This window comes from Ornithorhynchus anatinus, chromosome 14 (assembly GCF_004115215.2).
Source record: "Ornithorhynchus anatinus isolate Pmale09 chromosome 14, mOrnAna1.pri.v4, whole genome shotgun sequence".
Taxonomy (NCBI): Eukaryota; Metazoa; Chordata; class Mammalia; order Monotremata; family Ornithorhynchidae; genus Ornithorhynchus; species Ornithorhynchus anatinus.
In genome coordinates this window covers 17,634,449-17,654,527 of record NC_041741.1, presented here as the reverse complement: position 1 = coordinate 17,654,527, position 20,079 = coordinate 17,634,449, and the positions used below count along the sequence as shown (strand labels likewise).

The 20,079-nt window shown below is 48.3% G+C and overlaps 1 protein-coding gene across 1 annotated transcript in view; it reads right to left on the bottom strand.

Moving 5' to 3' along the window:
* Positions 1–11,735: 11,735 nt before the first annotated feature.
* The window catches only part of MYRFL (myelin regulatory factor like), a 56,558-nt gene continuing 48,214 nt past the window's right edge, over positions 11,736–20,079 (bottom strand). Inside the window, exons 22-24 of the mRNA XM_039914117.1 lie at positions 19,719–19,827; positions 12,312–12,386; positions 11,736–12,178 (exon numbers count right to left, since the gene is read on the bottom strand). Coding sequence (XP_039770051.1) covers positions 12,092–12,178; positions 12,312–12,386; positions 19,719–19,827 — 271 coding nt within the window. The 3' untranslated portion in view covers positions 11,736–12,091. The remainder of the gene's footprint in view (positions 12,179–12,311; positions 12,387–19,718; positions 19,828–20,079) is intronic.

Here is a 20,079-nt window from a genome sequence, read left to right as displayed (position 1 = left end):
ACTGTGAGCCTCACGTGGGACAGCCTGATGACCCTGTATCTACCCCAGCGCTTAGAACAGTGCTCTGCACATAGTAAGTGCTTAACAAATACCAACATTATTATTATTATTATTATTATTTTAGAGGCCTTAAGAACAGGATGACCAAATGGAGTATCCCGTGAACAGTGTGTCTTGAATAATTACATGATAATTTTCCCACCACCCGTGATAGTAAAAAATACTTTGTGCTTGCAGTTATTGATGATGATGATGTTAATGTTGATGATAACAAAGGAGAATTAGCAACTAGCCCAGGACAGTGTTTTCTTTTAAAAAGATATTTGCTAAGCATTTACTGTGTGCCAGATAATAATAATAATAATAATGGCATTTGTTAAGCGCTTACTATGTGCAAAGCACCATTTTAAGCGCTGGGGAGGATATAAGGTGATCAGGTTGTCCCACTTGGGGTTCACAGTCTTAATGCCCATTTTACAGATGAGATAACTGAGGCACAGAGAAGTGAAGTGACTTGTCCAAAGTCCCACAGCCGACAAGCAGCAGAGCTGGGCTTTGAACCCACCATCTCTGACTCCCCAGCCCGTGCTCTTTCCACTGAGCCACGCTGCTCCTCCAGCCCTAGGTTAGATACAAGATGATCAGGATGGACCCGGTCACTGTACCACATAGGACTCACAATCTCCGTTTTACAGATGAGATAAGTGAGGCACAGAGAAATGAAATGACTTGCCCAAGGTCACACAGAAAACTGGCGGAGGAACAGAAGTTGGAACTCAGGTCCTCTGACTCCCAGGCCTGGGCTTTTTCAAGGAGGCCATGCTACTTCTCAGGGTTTCAAAGAGATTAAACACCCATACAGGCACCTTCAAAAAATGGTAGCTAATTAACAGCAATCCTTACACAGACAACAGGACCGCTTACTCTTGCCGATTTATTTGAACTAAGATAACACTCATGGCCAGGTCATTGTTTGATTTCCACGATTTAAGCAACACGATCCAGTGGCAAGAGCACAGGCTTGGGAATCAGGGGATGTGGGTTCTAATCCCACCTCCGCCACTTGTCTGCTGTGTGACCTTGGGCAAGTCACTTAACTTCTCTGTGCCTCAGGTACTTCATCTGTAAAATGGGGATGAAGACTGTGAGCCCCTTGTGGGATATCCTGATTACCTTGTATCTACCCCAGTGCTTAGAACAGTGCTTGGCAGCTTAACAAATACCATAATTATTATTAGTATGATTATCCACCCTCCCATCCCTACAGCCCTTATGTACATATAGGTAATGTATTAATTTATATTGACGCCCTTCTCGCCCTCTGGTCTGTAAACTTGCCGTGCGCAGGGGACGTGTCTGCTTATTATTACATTGTACTCTCCCAAGCATTTAGTGCAGGGCCTGGCCCACGGTAAACACTCATTACATATGATTGAATGAACGAACGGTGCATTTAGACAAATTTCCTCGGATGAAATCCTGTGCCCTCATTCATTCATTCAATAGTATTTATTGAGCGCTTACTATGTGCAGAGCACTGTACTAAGCGCTCGGAGTGTACAAATCGGCAGCAGATAGGGACAGTCCCTGCCCACTGACGGGCTTACGGTCTAATGGGGGGAGGCGGACAGACAAAAACAATAGCAATTCTGCGCACCCCCAAGTTACGCCAGAATCAAACCAAAGAGAACCATAAAGGGAGACACCACCAAATATACATCCACCTGCAAAATTAATCGCTTGAAAAAAAAGCCCAGCCCTAGCAAACAGCAACTGTGTTCAGTTGTCCTTGGTTCATTTGGAGGACAAGGCTTTACATACACATTGTTTTCCATGGCTCACTCTTAACATTTTCATATCTCATTCTGAGCAGCCCACCCCGTGACCAGTGTTATCTACAGAGGGGCAGCGTAGCCTGGTGAAAAGAACATGGGGCCTGGGAGTCCGAGGACCTGGTTTCTAATTCCGGTTCCGCCATTTTCCTGCTGTGCGACTTCGGGCAAGTCACTTGAGTTCTCTGAGCCTCAGATACCTCACCTCTAAATGGGGATTCATTGCCGGTCCTCCCTCCTACTTAGATTGTGAGTCCCATGTGGGACAGAGACGCTATTCAGTCCGATTAACTCGTATCTACCCCAACGCTTAGAACAGTGCTTGATACATAGTAAATACCTAACAAATACCATAAGAGCGCCGCAGGAGTCAGTGAGGGACATCTCGTTTGACCTGTTCCCCTGTATTCGTTCAATTGTATTTATTGAGTGCTTACTGTGTGCAGAGCACTGTACTAAGCGCTTGGGAGAGTACAATAAACAACAGACACATTCCCCGCCCACAACAAGCTTACAAGGAACCCGGGCAGGATCTCTGTACCTGCTGGCCAGAGCTGTCCTAGACCACACTATCACCTCAGCTGTGCCCAGCGCCTACTCCCTGTTGACTCTAAGCTCCTGGTGGGCAGGGAAATCTGTTGGAAGATACATTCCCAACCACTTAATACAGTGCTCTGCACACACTGAGCATTCAATAAACACCACCGATTCATCGACTGACTGACCAGAATGGAAGAAACTAGAATGAGTCACCGAGGAAGATTATGGAGCTCCCTCTGGATTTTATTTTTTTAAAAGAGGAAGACGTTAGCTACTTTATAAAAGGATTTGAGTAAGGTCTTACCGAGGGGCAGAAAAGAGTAGGTGACCTTTGGAGGGTCACGATCGCGTAAACACTCTATGCTCTCATCTTTCTGCCCTGGCAAAAATAAGTCCTCCAGGTCTTTAGCCTGCCCAGCAAATTTTTCATCAAATCTGTAAATTGAGAGTTCTTCAGGGAAGTCTGACAGCTTCATTTTCAATTAATTTGTCTTCTAGAAATGAAGACCTCCAGGTCACTGGGGCAGCGGTAATGTTCTTGTCTGAAAAACGGTTCAATTCTCTCGCTAGTGAATATTTTTCCACCTTCAGAGAGCTAACCCCGGGCCATTACAGCACAGGCAGCGGAACGGAAAGCTCATGTACAGTAGCATTTGGCAAAGTGCCAGGCACCACCGGGCGGCTCCATCTGTCACCACATCCTGAAACAAAGGGCCTTCCCTCCCTCTGAGGCAGTCCGAACACAGAAGCATTTAACGGGGCTTCCGGGCTCCATTTCTTGGCGATTTTCTCATTTCCTAAAGGGCCCGCCATGGTCACCCAAGAATTCTCTTCAGCGATCCCTTCAGCGGGGCGATCCACAATTAGTAGGAATGGGCACCAAACAGACGGTGGTGCCGTAGGTGAGAGGAGAATTTGAAAGCGGGTCTTCTCGGCTAAGACAAGGCAGCTCCGACGCAAAAGAGAGTTCTCCGAAAAGAGCCGCTCCGGGGATTGTTTCCTCTTAGGTGTGCTTTAATTTCAACTGCAGCGGCATATTAGAGGGTATGTCAAATCACTGAAATACGTCTAAGTGCACAGGTCCTTAGGGAAAAGAGCCCGGGCCTGGGAGGCAGAGGATCTAGGTTCTGATCCTGGCTCCACCACTTGTCTGCTGGGTGACCTCGGACAAATCCTTAACTTCTCTGGGCCTCGGTAACCTCATCTGTAAAATGGGGGCTAAGCAATCAACCAGTCAGTGTATTCATTAAGTGCTTACTAGGTGCAGAGCACTGTATTAAAAGCTGGGGGGAGAGTAATACAACAGAATTAGCTGACACGTTCCCTGCCCCTAACGAGTTTACAGACTAGAGGGGGAAAGACCATGTGTCCCACGTGAGACGGGGACTGTGTCCAAACTGATTATCTTTATCTACCCCAGTACGTAGTGGAGCGCCTGGCGTATAGCTGAAGTTTAACCAATACCGTTAAAAAATGGAAGTGAATGAATGCTTCTACAGCCAAACACCCCCCCATAAAAATCAACAGGTTTTCATTCACCAGCATTTCCTCTTGGAAGGTTCCTTATACCTCGTAACGGTCAGTGATTCGTAAGGGCTTACCACTTCCTTTTCTTGTCTTATACTGCCATCTCCGACCCATAGCGACTCTAAGGACACATCCCTCCCAGAGCGCCCCTCCTTCAACTGCAATCGTTCTGGTAGTGGATCCATAGAGTTTTCTCGGTAAAAATACGGAAGTGGCTTACCTTCACCTCCTTCCGGGCGGTAAACTCGAGTCTCCGCCCTCCACTCTCTCCCCTGCCGCTGCTGCCCTGCGTGGGTGAGTTTTGACTTGTGGCAGATTGCCTGCCGCTCGCCAGCCACTCCCCCCAACTGGGAATGGAATGGGTAGGCCTTTGCTTGACTCTCCCTCCCGAGGTCGAACACTGGTAGAGTACTGGAAACTCTCCAGATGTGATCCTGAGAGGGGGGCCGCTTCCGAAGGGAGAATAAGTACACAAACCGGCCATATGATCTGGTGGTCCGATCTTCCGAAGGTCTGACGGCGCGCAGTTCACTTGGAATTCTGTGCTCTGCCCCGCGATCGACTCTCTCGCTGGTCTAGGCCAAGTCACTTAACCAGTCAACCAGGAGTATTTTCTAAGTCCCTACCATATGCAGAGCACTGTTACCTAGAGCTTGGAAGAAGACGATACGATCCCCGTCCGTGAAGAGCTTAGAGGAGGCCCGGACCCCAGAATAAATTACAGACAGGGTAAAGCAACCCATTTTAAAGAACTGTACCTAAGCGGTATGAGGGAGGAGGCCAGGGAGAGTAATACTTGAGAGCTCGGGAAAGGTGGACGCCCTGAAGTAGCAGTGGGAGAGGGGAATAGGGAAGCAGCATGGCCTAGTGGAAAGAGCATGGACCTGGTTCTCTGCCATAAGTCTGCTGTGTGACTTTGGGCAGGTCACTTAACTTCTCTGGACCTCAGTTATCTCGCCTGTAAAATGGGGATTAAGACTGTGAACCCCCGACGGGACGTGGACCGTGTCCAACCTGTTTATCTTGCATCTACCTCAGCTCTTAGTAAAGGGCCTGGCACTTTACAAATACCATTAAAAAATAGGATGAGCTTCTCTAGGGCTGCTTCCTCACCTGGAAGATGGACACGGTCATTCATTCAATCGTATTTATTGAGCACTTACTGTGTGCAGAGGACTGGGCGAGGTACTTGGTAGAGGGCAAAACAAAAAAAGTTGGTAGATTTGTTCCTGCCCACAGGGAGCTTACGGTCTAGAGGAGGAGACAGACATAAAAATGAATTACAGAGAGGTACTTCGGTGCCGTGGGGCTGTGAGTGGGGTCCATCTCAAGGGCTTTAAGCGTACAGATCAGAATGCAGAGGTGATGCAGAAGGAAGAGGAAGCCGGGCTTGATAGGGGAAGGCCTCGTGGAGGGAGACGCGATTTTGATAAGGCTTTGAAGGTGGGGAGAGTGATGGTCTGTCATATTGGAAGGGGGAGGGAGTTCCAGGCCAGAGGGAGGATGATGCAAGGGATTAGCGGTGAGATTGATGAGATCGAGCTACGGTGGGTAAGGTTGGTGTTACAAGAGTGACATGGGTGGCCTGGGTTGTAGTAGGAAATCTGTAAGGGAAGATAGGGGGTGGAGAGCTGATTGGAGTGTTCTGAGGCCAATAAAAGGAGTTTCTGTTTGACGTGGAGGTGGCTGGGCAACCCCCGGAGGTTCTCGAGGAGTGCGGAAACCGGCCCGAACATTTATTTAGGAAGATGATCCAAGCAGCAGAGAGAACTAAGGACTGGACTGGGCAGAGGCAGGAGGCGGGGAGGTCAGCGAGGAAGGTGATGCAGTAGTCGAGGCAGAATAGGATAAATGCTTGGATTAACGTGCCAGTAGTTTGGATGGAGAGGAAAGGGCAGACTTTAGTGACGTTGTGAAGGTAGAACCGCCGGGATGCGGTGACAGATGGAATATGTGGGTTGAATGAGGGAGATGAGTAGAGGACAATGCCACGGAGACGGGCTTGTGAAACGGGGAGGATAGTGGTGGGGTTTCCGGTAATAGGAAAGATGGCAAAAGACAGGGTTTGGGTGGGAAGATGAGGAGTTCCGTTCCGGACATGTTACGTTGGAGGTATCCGTGGGACATCCAAGTAGAGATGTCCTGAAGGCAGGAGGAAATGCAAGACTATAGAGGAGGAGAGACTCCAGGGATGGAGATGGAGATTTGGGAATCATCTGTGTAGGGTTGGTAGTTGAAGTCAAGGGAGTAAACGAGTTCTCCAAGGGACTGGGTGGAGATGGAGAATAGAAGGGGACCCAAAATTGAGCCTTGAGAGACGTCCGCAATTAGAGGGTGGGAGGTTGCAGAACCCGATCATCTTGTACTTACCCCAGGATTTAGTGCAGTGCCTGGCACATAGTAAGCGCTTAACAAATACCGTCTGGGGGAAAAAAAGGCAAAGGAGGAGCCTGCGAAGGGGACTGAGAAGGAGCCTCCGGAGAGCTAGACCGGGAACCAAGAGAAGCCAGTGTCGGTGAAGCCAAGGTCGGATAATGTTTCTAAGAGAAGCAGGTAGCAACACGGCATAGTGGATAGAGCACGGGCCTGGAAATCAGAAGGTCATGGGTTCTAATCCCAGATCTGCCACTTGTCTGCTGTATGGGCTTGGGCAAGTCACTTCACTTCGTCCATTCATTCGATCGCATTTATTAACCGCTTACTGTGTGCAGCGCACTGTACCTAGTGCACGGAAAGTACAATTAGGCAACAGACAGAGACAATCCCTTCCCAACAACGGGCTCACAGTCTAGAAGGGGGAGACAGACAACAAAACAAAAAAGTAGACAAGCATCAGTAGCATCACTTGTCAACCCAAGTGGCTTGTATCCATCCCGGAGCTCAGTACAGTGGCTGGCACAGAGTAAGCTCTTAGCAAATACCGTAATTATTACTAATCCACAGGGTCAAGACAGTTGAGAGGTGGAGGAGGAGCGGGTTGGGGAACCGGCCATTGGATATGGCAAGGGAGAGGTCATCAGTGCTCTTGGAGAGGTCGGTTTCCGTGGAGTGAAGGGAGCGGAAGCCAGATTGGAGGAGGTCAAGAAGACTACTGAGGAGAGGAAGGGGGGGCAGCGGGTTTAGACACTTCGCTCCCGGAGTTTGGCAAAGAATGGTAGGAGGGAGATGGGGCGGTAACTGGAAGAGGCTCTGGGAGCCACTGTACGACTCAGGCGTGAAGCCAACGTCCTCCAAGAAAACAAAATAACACTAGAGGTGCTGGGAGGACTTGCTGAGCTTGCACTCGTGCTGGGTCAGCACGCAGGACGTCTAATCAGCATCATCGTCTTCATCGGTGGTATTTATTGAATGTCCACTACGGGCAGAGCACTGTAGAAAGCACCTGGAAGAGTGCAGTACAATAGACATGTTTCCTACTCGCAATAAAATTATTAGACATGCTGCTGAAGAGTGTTCTAGCCACGGTTTTAGGTTTCTGGTAGGTTATGAATCGAGAAAGTTGCAGGCTTCCTGAGCAAGGATGAAAAGAATTGAGACCTTTTACTTTGGAGACGAGAGAGGGGGATAATAATAACAACGGTATTTGTTAAGCGGTTACTATGTGCCTTATACTGTACTAAGTGTTAGATTTAAGTGCTATGTGCCAGGCGCTGTACTAAGCACTGGGGCGAAGTAAACTGGGTTAGACACAGTTCCTGTCCCAAGTGGGACTCACAGTCTCATCCTTATTTTACAGATGAGGCAGCTGAGGCACAGTGAAGTGACTTGCCCAAGGCCACACAGCAGACAAGTGGCGGAGTCGTGATTAGAACCCATGGCCTCCTGATTCCTAGAAAGGGGCTCTTTACGAGGTTGGCACTGATCCCTAGTCACAGTCCGTGAACAAGAAAAAAAGGGTTTGTTTTGGAGATGGGTTTAGTTGGATATCAGAAATTAATTAATTGTGATTATATTGTACTCTCTCAAGTGCTTAGAACAGTGCTCTGCACTCAGTAGGGACTCAATAAGTAAAAATAATAGTGGTATTTGTTAAGCGCTTACTACGCGTCAAACACTGTACTAAGCTCTGGGGTAGATATAAGATAACCAAGCCCCACATGAGGTTTGCAGTCTAGATAGGAGGGAGAGCAGGGATTGAATCCCCATTTTGCAGATGACGGTTCTGAGGCAGCGAGAAGTGAAGTGACTTGCCCAAGGTCACCCAGCAGATACATGGCAGGGCCGGAATTAGAACCCAGGTCCCCCGACTCCCAGGCCCATGCTCTGTCCATTAGGCCTCATTGCGTCCTTACCCCCGACTGATTTGTGTTCAGTTACTGAACAGAGAGAGGCGTGTTCATTCATTCCATCGTATTTATTGAGCGCTTACTGTACTAAGCCCTCGGGAAACTACAATACAACAACAGACACACTTCCTGCCCACAACGGCCTAGAGAAGTTAGAAGATCTAGAGAAGTTGGAAGTTCACTGAGGCACAGAGAAGCTGAGTGGCTTGTCCCGGGTCACACAGCAGACAAGTGGCAGAGCTGAGAGTAGAACCCAGGTCCTCTGAACCCCAGGCCTGGGCTCTTTCCGCTAGGCCACGCTGCTTTTTATCGAGAACAATCGGTTTATCCGGGGCATTCTGAGTATGTAGTCGTTCCCCCCGCTTGGAGGTTTGAATCTGGATCGCTGGCCAGGAAGCTTCGCTTCACTCACCGAAGCTCTTCCTTTCGTCCTTTATTTTTATCTCCTTCCAAGAACAACCTTCCTTTGATTCACGTGATAACGGAGATCAAAATAGTCGGTCAAAATGGACGGGAGAATTTCACCCGCGGCCCGGTTTTATGGTAAGAAATAAATACTTTTGAAAAATGTTATCGACGTCTAAATTTGTTTTTAAGGAAAAAACAGACGTTCAGATGGAATCTTCAGCCCAGATTTTCTTTTCTCCTTAAAGTACGCGTCTATCATTCTTGAGCAGAATTACCGGGCACGCAAGGGACGAATCGCAAGATGATCGTTGGTGAAGGGGAGGCATCCTTAACCTTTCAAATAACACCGGTGAAATGATCTAGATTTTAAATTGGTGGATCGCTTTTAATAGCTCACAGATGCCTTAGAATCGGACACTAAAAACCAATGACACGTCCTCGAAAGGCATTACGCCAAAACTCTTGGACAACTAAATGAGGCATTTACTAAAGTGCTCTTTAGAGTTGATTTTTTACCACTCTTAGCTGAGTTGTTAAATTTTTAGGAAAATAGAAAAGACTGACTGGTAAGGGGAGATGCAATATATTTACACCCAGTCCTTCGTTTCTAAATTACCGCTGAATGTCCTTCAATAAATCATGTCGCCACGTACCCTGGGTATCCAGGATTTGAAGAATGACTTGAAATGGCCATCAGTTTTCCAAGTCTCATAGAAGCAATTTTTAGAGGTTGGTTAGTTTATCACAAAATTTGTGGGGTGACAAAAATTTAGTATAGTAAACCCTCGTTCCCTGGGACTCCGCTAACGTGGATTTTGCGAAAATAAGAACTGAAAACGCATTCATCACTTCCTCCTTCTCCCTTTCTACCGCTACCTAAAGCAGATATCTCAGTCAATAGTACTATGTTAAACACTTGTAAGGGCACAATAGAAATAACAGGCATATCTCCCCCTTTAGACTATAAGATCGTTGTGGGCAGGTAATGGGTTTGTTTATTGTTGCATTGTGCTCTCCCAAGTGCTTAGAACAGTGCTCTGCACATAGTAAACGCTCAATAAATATCACTGGTGAGGATCAACAGCCTCATCCCTGCCATCGATGATCTTACAATCAAGGAGGGGAGATATATATTAAAATAAATTTATAGGTGGGGAGAAACAGTAGAGTATAATGATATGTCCTTAAATCCAAGGTCGGAGAATGAGTATTCAACCGCTTAGGAAAGACGGAAACGCTGAAATAGCAGCAAGGGGGGAAATGGAGAAGGAGGACGAGAGAGATTTATCAGGGCAAGTGTGACCTTGGGCAAGTCACTTCACTTAATCAGGGAGGGCCTCCTGAAGGAGACATGATTTTTAGAAGGGCACTGAAGATAGGAGGCCAGCGGTCTGTTGGCTGTGAAAGAAGAGGGTGTTCTAGGCATAAGGAAGGGTATGAACAGCGGACATCGCGAGTATGGAAATTCTTTTGCCATTGGAAAGGCAGAGGCAGCAGCCCTTTATAGATAATAATAATAATAATTAAGTGCTTACTATGTGCCGTGCACCGTACTGACCACTGGGGTGGATATAAGATAATCGGATTGGGCAGAGTCCCTGTCCCACGTGGGACTCACAGTCTCAATCCCCATTTTACAGAGGAGGGAACTGAGACCCAGAAAAGTGAAGTGACCTGCTCAAGGTCACACAGCAGACAAGTGGCGGAGCCGGGAGTAGAACCCGTGACATTCTGACTCCCAGGCCTGGGCTCTATCAACTGCACCATGCTTTAGACCTGCAAGAGACAGTGATCCCCCACCCCCCCATCCCGTGGGGCCCAAGGCTGGGCGGGGGGGTGGTCTGCAACCCCCAAGACCAGCAATACCGGCAACGTTAAGGTCTGGTTTTCTGGCTGGTGACTGCAGGAACACTCCACGTGTGCACCCTTTTCACATCGGCTAACAGTGGCCTAGTGGACAGAGCACCGGCCCGGGAGTTAGAAGGACGTGGGTTCCAATCCCGGCTCCGCCACCTGTCTGCTGTGTGACCTTGGGCAAGTCACTTCACTTCTCTGGGCGCTTAGTTACCTCATTTGGAAAAAATTACCTCATTTGGAAAACAGTCCCTTGGGAGACTGGGAGTGTGTCCAACCCGATTTGCTTGACTCCACACCAGTGCTTCGTACAGTTCTTGGCACATGGCAAGTCTTAACAAATACCACAAACATATCAAATATATATTATTATGATATAATATAGAATAATAATAATAATGGTATTTAAGTGCTTTCCATGCGCCAAGCACTGTTCTCAGCCCTGGGGGAGAAACAAGGTAATCAAGTTGTCCCACGTGGGGCTCACAGTCATCATCCCCATTTTACAGATGAGGTAACTGAGGCACAGAGAAGTTAAGTGACTTGCCCAGAGTCACACAGCTGACGAGTGGCAGAGCCGGGATCAGAACCCACGATCTCTGACTCCCGAGCCCGGGCTCTTTCCACCAAGCCATCCTACCTTCTAGGATAATCTTCTCTCAAGCAAAATTGCTCTGATCTGAGGCTGTTAGATGGCCACTGTGGCTTTTTAGAAATCCTCAACTACTGCGCTTTTGTGCGTTCTCAATTATTTCTTTGAAACCACTCGGTTGAGAATCACGCAGTGTTTTCTACAGCAATGTGAGTAGAGTTTCAAATGGTCCTAATAGTAACGATGGTATCTGTTAAGCGCTTACTCTGTGCCAAGCACTGTTCTACGCACCCAATATAGCTGTAAAGAACCAATCCCAAAGAATCATAGTCGATTCTAACAGGGATACTGCCAAAGGAGGGAACTTTATAGGCACATTTTTCCTCCAAAAGACGTGGCGGCGACTCTTCCTTACAAGTTGATCACATCCTCACTCTCACTCCTTGAGAGATTAGCGAGCACCGGACATGGTATTACCAACCAGAGATGTAAATAATTCTCCAAAACCCGTTTCTCTAACAAGCTAAATCCTGCACTCTAGTGTACCTCTGAAGGCAGCGCACATCCAAAACAAACAGCAACAGTTCAATCTGAAAACCGACTCATTCGGCTCGCTCGGATTCCTCTTTTCAGAGCGAAAACCCCTCCTGGGTCACAGATTATCCCTAGGGAGATAACGCTAAATGGGAAGGCATTTTCTCATCAGAAATAACATCTCTTTTTTTTTTTTTCCGGTACAGTCGGGAAGCACATTCATTTCGAGCAAACGTTAGCCGCATCCTTGGGGTTTTATTAAATAGGTGACATTTCCAAATCCCACACTCTGACCGACTTCTCACGAGTCACTATTGAATGCGCGAAGTCCGTGGCGGTTTGAACCCAGAAAATCCTTCGTTTTCTTCATTCTCTTTTAAACCAGCCGAGGCAGAGTGCAGGAGGAATTCTTCAAGGAGCAAATTTGAAGAAGTGAACAACTAGCGGGTGACGGATGCAGGCTCCTTTTAGCAGCACATGTGGTGGTGTTCCTTTGTGATCCAGCTGAACTCCAGAACTCAGCCGCACTGCCGATAGAAGTAGAGGTAGTAATCCGTGAAGATTATCCCAGCATGGTTAGGGTCTGATGAGCAGTCTGCAATATCCTGTCGAAGAGAGGAGGAGGGTGCGGGGAGAAAGCGAGAGAGAGTTAGTTCCTACAGACACTCACCGCTGCTGAAATGTCATCTTTCTTTCAGTCTACTTTCCTTTTTTTTTTTCCCCTAAGAAAAAGCTTACCGGGGCAGCGACACGGAAATGGAATACGCTGTCATAGAAATGGGCCACGGGGAGACTCCACATATGCTGACATCCCTAGAAAGTGAATCAGAGAGAGAGACACACACACGCGTTGGATAACCTCACTGTACATTCATCTGGAGGGAAGGACTGGCTGAGATTGCATTTCCCCGCCTGGCGTAGATGAGTGATTGGGGTGAGATTTGATAGCCTCGGCCGAGGTAAGTCGGAGGCTTCCAGGAGGCTGGAGGAAAGCGCTGACTCCAAGCTTCGTGAGCGGTGCTGCTCTAACCAGCCAGAACGGGAGGAAGAGCTGAACGTCTCTGCCAGAGCATCGACTGTATTGACAACAGTCAGTGGTATTGACTGAGCGCTTACTGTGCGCAGAGCACTGAACAAGCAGGTGGGAGAATACAACAGGGTTGGTAGACACGTCCCCCTGCCCGCAGTGACCTTACAGACTAGAGAACACCCACGGCAAAAAAAAAAAAAAGTGGTATCTGTTAATAATAATAAGGATGATGGTATCTGTAAAGTGCTTACTATGGGTCAAGCACCGTTCTAAGCACTGGGGTAGATACAAGCTAATCAGGTTGGACACGGTCCCTGTCCCACACGGGGTTCACGGACTAAGGGGGAGAGAGAGCAACCAGCTTTAAATCCATTTTCTCTGGTTTATTAATATCATTACCATTAAGTGCCGTCGAGTCGTTTCTGATTCATAGCGACTCCATAGATATACTTTCTCCAGAACGTCCTGTCCTCTGCCATAATCCGCCAACTTTCTAATGGTTCTTCCATTATCGTTATGGTCTCTATCCGTCTAGCTGTCGGTTTGCCTCTTCCTCGCTTCCCCTGGACTTTTCCTAGCATCAGTGCCTTCTCCAGAGACTCAGTCCTCCTGATTCTGTCCCAAATATGCTAATCTATGTCATTTGGCCTTCCAAAGACCACTTGGTTTAATTTGCTCCAAAATCCATTGGTTTGTTTTTCAGGCCGTCCACGGCATTCTCGAAAGCCTTCTCCAACACCACATTTCAAAAGAATCGATGTTCTTCCTATCCTGTTTCTTCACTGTCCAGCTTTCGGATCCATACACTGGGAACGCCCTAGAGTTGACAATAATTCGCACAGCAAACGATCAGACCCAACCGAAGGACTCCTTTTTTCTCATCTGACCTGTGGGTGAGTGTATTTTCGAGGGCTTCATGGAGAATGAGATAAATCCGCTCAGAGTAAATGATTCACGCCTCCACCTCTTAACCAGGACATCTTTCGACTACTAAGCTAGAACTACCTAGGAGCAACCGATGGACCTAGTGGAAAGAGCCCAGGTCTGGGACTCAGAGGTCCTGGGTTCTAGTCCCACAAGCTCTGCCACTTCCTTGCTCTGTGACCTTAGGCAAAATACTTCTTTAAACCTCAGTTCCCTCATCGGCAAATCGGGGGTTCAATACCTCTTCTCCCTCCTACTTAGACTGTGAGCCCCATTTGGGACCTGATTATCTTCTATCTACCCCAGCGCTTTGTATAGCGTCAAGCGCTTACCAAATAGGATTTTTATTATCATTATTACCTATTTCAGTCATAAAATAGGAGCAGAAACTCTCCAATCCCCCCTGCTGACTTGCGTGGTTAGAATGAGAGTCAGAAACCTAGGGCTCACCAGCTAGAGCTGACCCAAATGTGAGACAAATATGAGTCAAATTTTGGGGTGGTGACGGTCTGTCCGAATTTGGCACTGAGAGAATTTGGCACTCCTCTATTAAACGGGGACTGAGACCGTGAGCCCCGTGTGGAACATGGTCTGTGTCCAGCCTGATTAAGTCGTCCTCACCAACAGCGCTTAAAATGCTACCTGGCACATAGTAAGCACTTAACGAATACCATTAAGAAAAGAATTAGACATGGTTCCCGTCCTTCAGAGGACCGCCACTGCGGATATCCCAGCCTGCTGGCCCTTCCGGATCCCAGTTGCCGTAGGAGAAGACAAGAGGCCCTCGACCTACTGAGGTGCCGCTTCTGGTTTCCCGATTTCTCCCCTAGACTGAGCCCCATGAGAGCAGGGAACAGCGTCCGACCTCTCGTCTCACATCCACGCCCGGTGGTCGGCCCACGGTCGGCCCTTGGCAGATGCGGCCGTTACTTCTAGGTTGGTGCCGTCACGTGGCGATCCGGAGCTCGGCGCAGTGAGCGGCTCAACTCCCGGATTCAGAACCCGCAGTTCTCTGGCTTAGCGGCAAGAGCATGGGCTGGAGTCAGAGGACGCGGGTTCCAATCCCGGCTCCGCCATTATCTGCCGTGTGACCTCGGGCAAACCACTTCACTTCTCTGGGCCTCAGTTACCTCATCTGTAAAATGGGGATTAAGAATGGGAGCCCCAAATAGGACAACCCGATTACCTCGTATCTGTCGGTGCTTAGGTTCGGCACGTAGTAAGCGCTTAACAAATACCATGATTATTATAATTATATGACCAATATATTGTCACCAATGGTGCTACGCCCTCTGTACCCGGTGGACATCTTTGGGTGGGATATCAGGAACACCGTTTGGGTTCGGGTGGGTGTGAGGAAACATTTAATAAGGGAAGGCCACTGGAGAAAGATTTCGGTAGGACCCCTACGGAACAACTTCATAGTACTCTCCCAAGCGCTTAGTACAGTTTTCTGCAGTCAGTGCTCAATCAATACCACTGATGATGATTTGCTTTGTGTCCTAAAGGGCCTAATTTGAGTTCGTTCATCGTGAACTCATTGTTTAGACCGTGAGCCCGCTCTAGATACTCACAGTCCCAACCGAGTATCTGCTATTTTCTCCGGTATTCAGCTCGGTGCCTCGCATATAGTAATGCTCAACGGATACCACGGTTATTTTTGTTATTATCCCTATAACTTCTGCAGACGTTTTGCTGTGGGAGCAAAGAAAGAAATAATAATGTTGGTATTTGTTAAGCGCTTACTACGTGCAGAGCACCGTTCTAAGCGCTGGGGGTAGATACGGGGTAATCAGGTCGGCCCACGTGAGGCTCACGGTTAATCCCCATTTTACAGATGTGGTAACTGAGGCACAGAGAAGTGAAGTAATAATAATAATAATGTTGGTATTTGTTAAGCGCTTACTACGTGCCGAGCACCGTTCTAAGCGCTGGGGTAGATACAGGGTAATCAGGTCGTCCCATGTGAGGCTCACGGTTAATCCCCAGTTTACAGATGAGGTCACTGAGGCACAGAGAAGTGAAGTAATAATAATAATAATGTTGGTATTTGTTAAGCGCTTACTATGTGCCGAGCACCGTTCTAAGTGCCGGGGGTAGATACAGGGTCATCAGGTCGTCCCACGTGAGGCTCACGGTTAAGCCCCATTTTACAGATGAGGTCACTGAGGCCCAGAGAAGTGAAGTGACTTGCCCACAGCCACACAGCTGACAAGTGCCAGAGCCGGGTTTCGAGCCCATGACCTCTGATTCCCAAGCCCAGGCTCTTTCCACTGAGCCACGCTGCTTCTCCAATGAAGGGTTATCTTAATTGTGGCATTCGTTAAGTGCTTATTAATGTGCCAAGCTCCGCACTAAGTGCTGGGGTAATAATAACAACATGATGGAAGAGAAGCAGCGTGGCTTAGTGGAAAGAGCACGGACTTGGGAGTCAGAGGACGTGGGTTCTAATCCTGGCTCTGCCACTTGTCTGCTGTGTGACCTTGGACAAGTCACCTGACTTCTCTGTGCCTCAGTTACCTCATCGGTAAAATGGAGATTAAAAGTTTGAGCCCCACATGGGACAACCTGATTACCCTGTATTCCCCCCAGCTCTTAGAACAGTGCTCGGCACATAGTAAGCGCTTAACAAATACCATCATTGTTGTCATTATTTGTTCAGCACTTACTATGTACCAAGCACTCTTCTAAGCACTAGGGTGTAGATTCAAGGTCATCAGGTTGTCCCACGTGGGGCTCACAGTCTTAATCCCCATTTTACAGATGAGGTAACTGAGGCCCAGAGAAGTGAAGTGACTCAGATTCAAGATCATCAAGTCCCACATGGGGCTCACATTCTAAGTAGGGAAGAGAACAGGTATTGAATCCCCATTGGGCAGATGAGGGAACTGAGGCCCAGAGAAGTCAAGGGACTTGCCCGAGGCCCCACAGCGGAAAAGTGGCAGAGCCGGGATTAGAACCCAGGTCCTCTGACTCCCAGACCCGGGCTCTTTCCCCTAGGCCACGCTGCTTCTCGGGAAAGTGACATCGGTGGTATCGCACGTGCAGCTGATGTGACGACGATGACGATGATATCCACGTTGGGGTTGATCGTGACGACGATAACGATAAGCACGTTGATGAGGATAATGATGATGTTGATTATGATGACAGTGTTGATGAGGTAGATGATGATGATGAAAAATTCGACTCAGGCAGTTTCGCAACCCAGGCCAAGCCTTCCTAGCAGAGCCTTGGGGGGGCAACTAGTCTGAGGGAAAATACCGGAAGATCAGAGGATTCTGTCAGCTTTTCTCCCGATCTAATGGAGGCGCCGGGCTACTCGGATCCACCACTGGGAAACGAGTTTCACCATTCTCAATCCCGTTTCCAGGCGGAACGCTCACGTTCTAACTCAGTTTATCTTCAATCGAATGGTTATACTAAGCGCTCGGGAGAGTACAACATAGCAGAGTTGGCATATACGTTCCCTCCTCACAACGGCCTTCCAGATCCGCGCCTCTGATTCACTCGCTGGCCCTCTAACTGAAGGCGGTTTCTCTTTTACCTAGTTCAAGCCGGGGAGTGTTTTCTCCTTGGGGTGACACGGCCAACCTGTCTCTGGTGGGCTCAGCAAGAGCGATCATTTCCTCACCTGAGAGCACCCAGGTTCTTTTGAGAACCTATTGGTTCTATTGGTTACGCGCTTACTACGTGCCAAGCACTGTTCTAAGTGCTAGGGTAGATACAAGGTAATCGGGTTGTCCCACGTGGGGCTCACAGTCTTCATCCCCATTTCTCAGATGGGGTGACGGAGGCAACAGAGAAGTGAAGTGACTTGTCCAAAGTCACCCAGCTGACAAGTGGCAGAGCCGCGATTAGAGCCCATGACCTCTGACTCCCAAGCCCGGGCTGCTTCCACTAAGCCACGTTGCTTCACTGGAACGTGGGACATCCCGGAACACGGGAGGAGAAAGTTAGAGCTGAACTGTTCTGCCATCTTCCTTCTCGCCCGTGGGTTGTAAACTCCAGATGGGCAGGGATCATTGTCTATCAGCCCGGCGTACTGAACTCTCCCAGGAAGCCGGCGTGGGGCAGGGGTCTGGGTTCAACTTGACTGTGTCTACTACAACGCTTGGCACATAGTATGCACTCCGCAAATCATTGTTGTTGTTATTATTAAGCGCCGTCGAGTCGTTTCCGATTTATAGTTTGTCGTTTAACAAATGCTACCGTTATCATTACAATCGGGGCAGACATGGGGAAAAAGGAAAACATCCTGGTATTCTACAGAACTGTAAAGGGGAAATTTTTGAAGAGAGCAGCTGGCTTGCCGTTTAAGTGCGGACTCAGAGACGCAGCATCAGTTACAGGGCAAGTGCAGAACCCTTGATGATTCACTTAGAGGCTGTTGTACTTTTCCAAGCCGTTAATACAGCGCTCCGCACACGATAAGCGCTCAGGAAACACCACCGATGTTGAAGACGTTGCCTGTGGAATACCGTCATAAACAGGAAGGTCGCCTAAGGGATGTAGTGTGGGTTCAAAGTTCTGCACCTTCAGACTGCAGCTATGCTGTGGCATTAGTCCCTGGTACATATGTTGATGTAATACATAATCCGGGAAAGCGGAAAAGATCATCTTCCGGTTGGAAATACCGCAAAGTTTTCCAATCCATGGAAATAACTGAAGTCGCAGGACAGAAAAATTACCCTGCGGAGTTTCCTCCGGAGTTCTAATAAAATAGCAAAAGGTAAGACTGAATTCCTCCTCTGTTTCCATGGAAACATAGGTGGCTAATCTTCCAGAAGATGGGCAAGAGGTATCCTTCCACTCAATCGATCCACCAGCGATATTTACTGAGTGCTTACTGTGCGCAGCGCGCTGTACTAAATGCTGGGAAGAGTGCTGTATAACTTGCTCGCAAGTAGCTTAGCGACTAGAGGAGAAGACAGACATTAATATAAACTATGGCTGTGCCCATAAGTGCCGTGAGCCTGAATGAATTCTAGGGGCCAAGGATTCAAGGACGGCATTTATTTCGTTATCAGCAATATTTACTGAGCACCTAAGGAGCTCAGGGTCTTGCATTAGGTCCTTGAGGAACATAAAAAAGCAGCAAGAGAGGTGATCTCTGTGACGAGGTCACAGTCTAACGGTGGGAGACAAATGAACAATTACACAATAATCAAGGGTGGGAGAATAAATAGATGAAGAATAATGATGGTGTTCGTTAAGCGCTCACTATGTGCCAAGCATTGTTCTAAGCGCTGCTGGGTGCTGAAGTGAAGGATGGGATGGGCTCCTTCCTCTCCTACGGGGAGGGTCGGGGAAGCAGTGGCTATAGACTGTGGGACTGGGATTATAACATTACTACTACTGATAATAATAATAGTGGCATTTGTTAAGCACTTCCTATATGTCAAGCACTGTATTAAGTGCTGGAATAGAGGCAGGACAGTCAGGTCCCATCTGGGGCTCGCAGAGTAAGTAGGAAGGAGAACTGCTGTATTGTACTCTCCAAAGGGCTTAGTGCAGTGCTCTGCACACGGCAAGCACTCAAGAAATAGGACTGACTGAATGAATAAGGACACCGTCCCTGTCCCGGAGAAGCAGCGTGGCTCAGTGGAAAGAGCACGGGCTTTGGAGTCAGGGGTCTGGGTTCGCATCCCGCCTCGGCCACTTGTCAGCTGGGTGACTTTGGGCAAGTCACTTAACTTCCCGGTGCCTCAGTGACCTCATCTGTAAAATGGGGATGAAGACCGTGAGCCCCACGTGGGTCAACCTGATTCCCCTGGGTCTACCCCAGCGCTCAGAACAGTGCTCGGCACGTAGTAAGCGCTTAACAAATACCAACATTATTATTAAGGAGGAGGGAGAGCAGACGGTTAATTCCCATTATACAGGGGCAGAAACTGAAGCACGGACAAATCAAGTGACTTGCCCAAGGCCCCACAGCAGGCAAATGGAGTCAGAATTAGAACCCAGGGCTCTTACCTCCCAGACCCATGTTATTTCCACTAGGGTTGGTTGCTTCCCTAACTTTGGAATTAGGGATAAAAAGGAAAACCAATAGGGACTTCTTGATCTTCTAAAAGGTCCGGGGGGTTTCAAAGATTCAGAAGAAAGCTAAGATGAAAGTTTCCAAGCGGAGAGGATGGAGCAGCCGTTACGGGCAGGGATCTTGAGAGCTGTAAAGGATCCTATGTTACCTGGGTGCTGTTCAGGGCATCTTCCTCTGTTTTCGCTCCCGCTTGGCTTTGGAAACAGACACTTCCAAAAGAACTTCCGCACCGGAAAACCATCATTCGTTCTGTGGTGCTTAGAAACGAGGAGGGGGAGAATGATGTTAAAATGACAACTCTGAAAGCCTTTATCAGACTCTAACCTCCTCACCCCGCCTTCTCTCCCACACACCCCCTCCCCGTTCCCCACAGAGACCTCCGATCTTTAGACCCCATCCAATTTTCCCAAGTCATTATAAGAAGCAGCATCGCGTAGTGGATAGAGCATGGGTCTGGGAGGCAGAGGGTCCTGGGTTCTAATGCCGGCTCTGCCACTTATCTGCTGGGT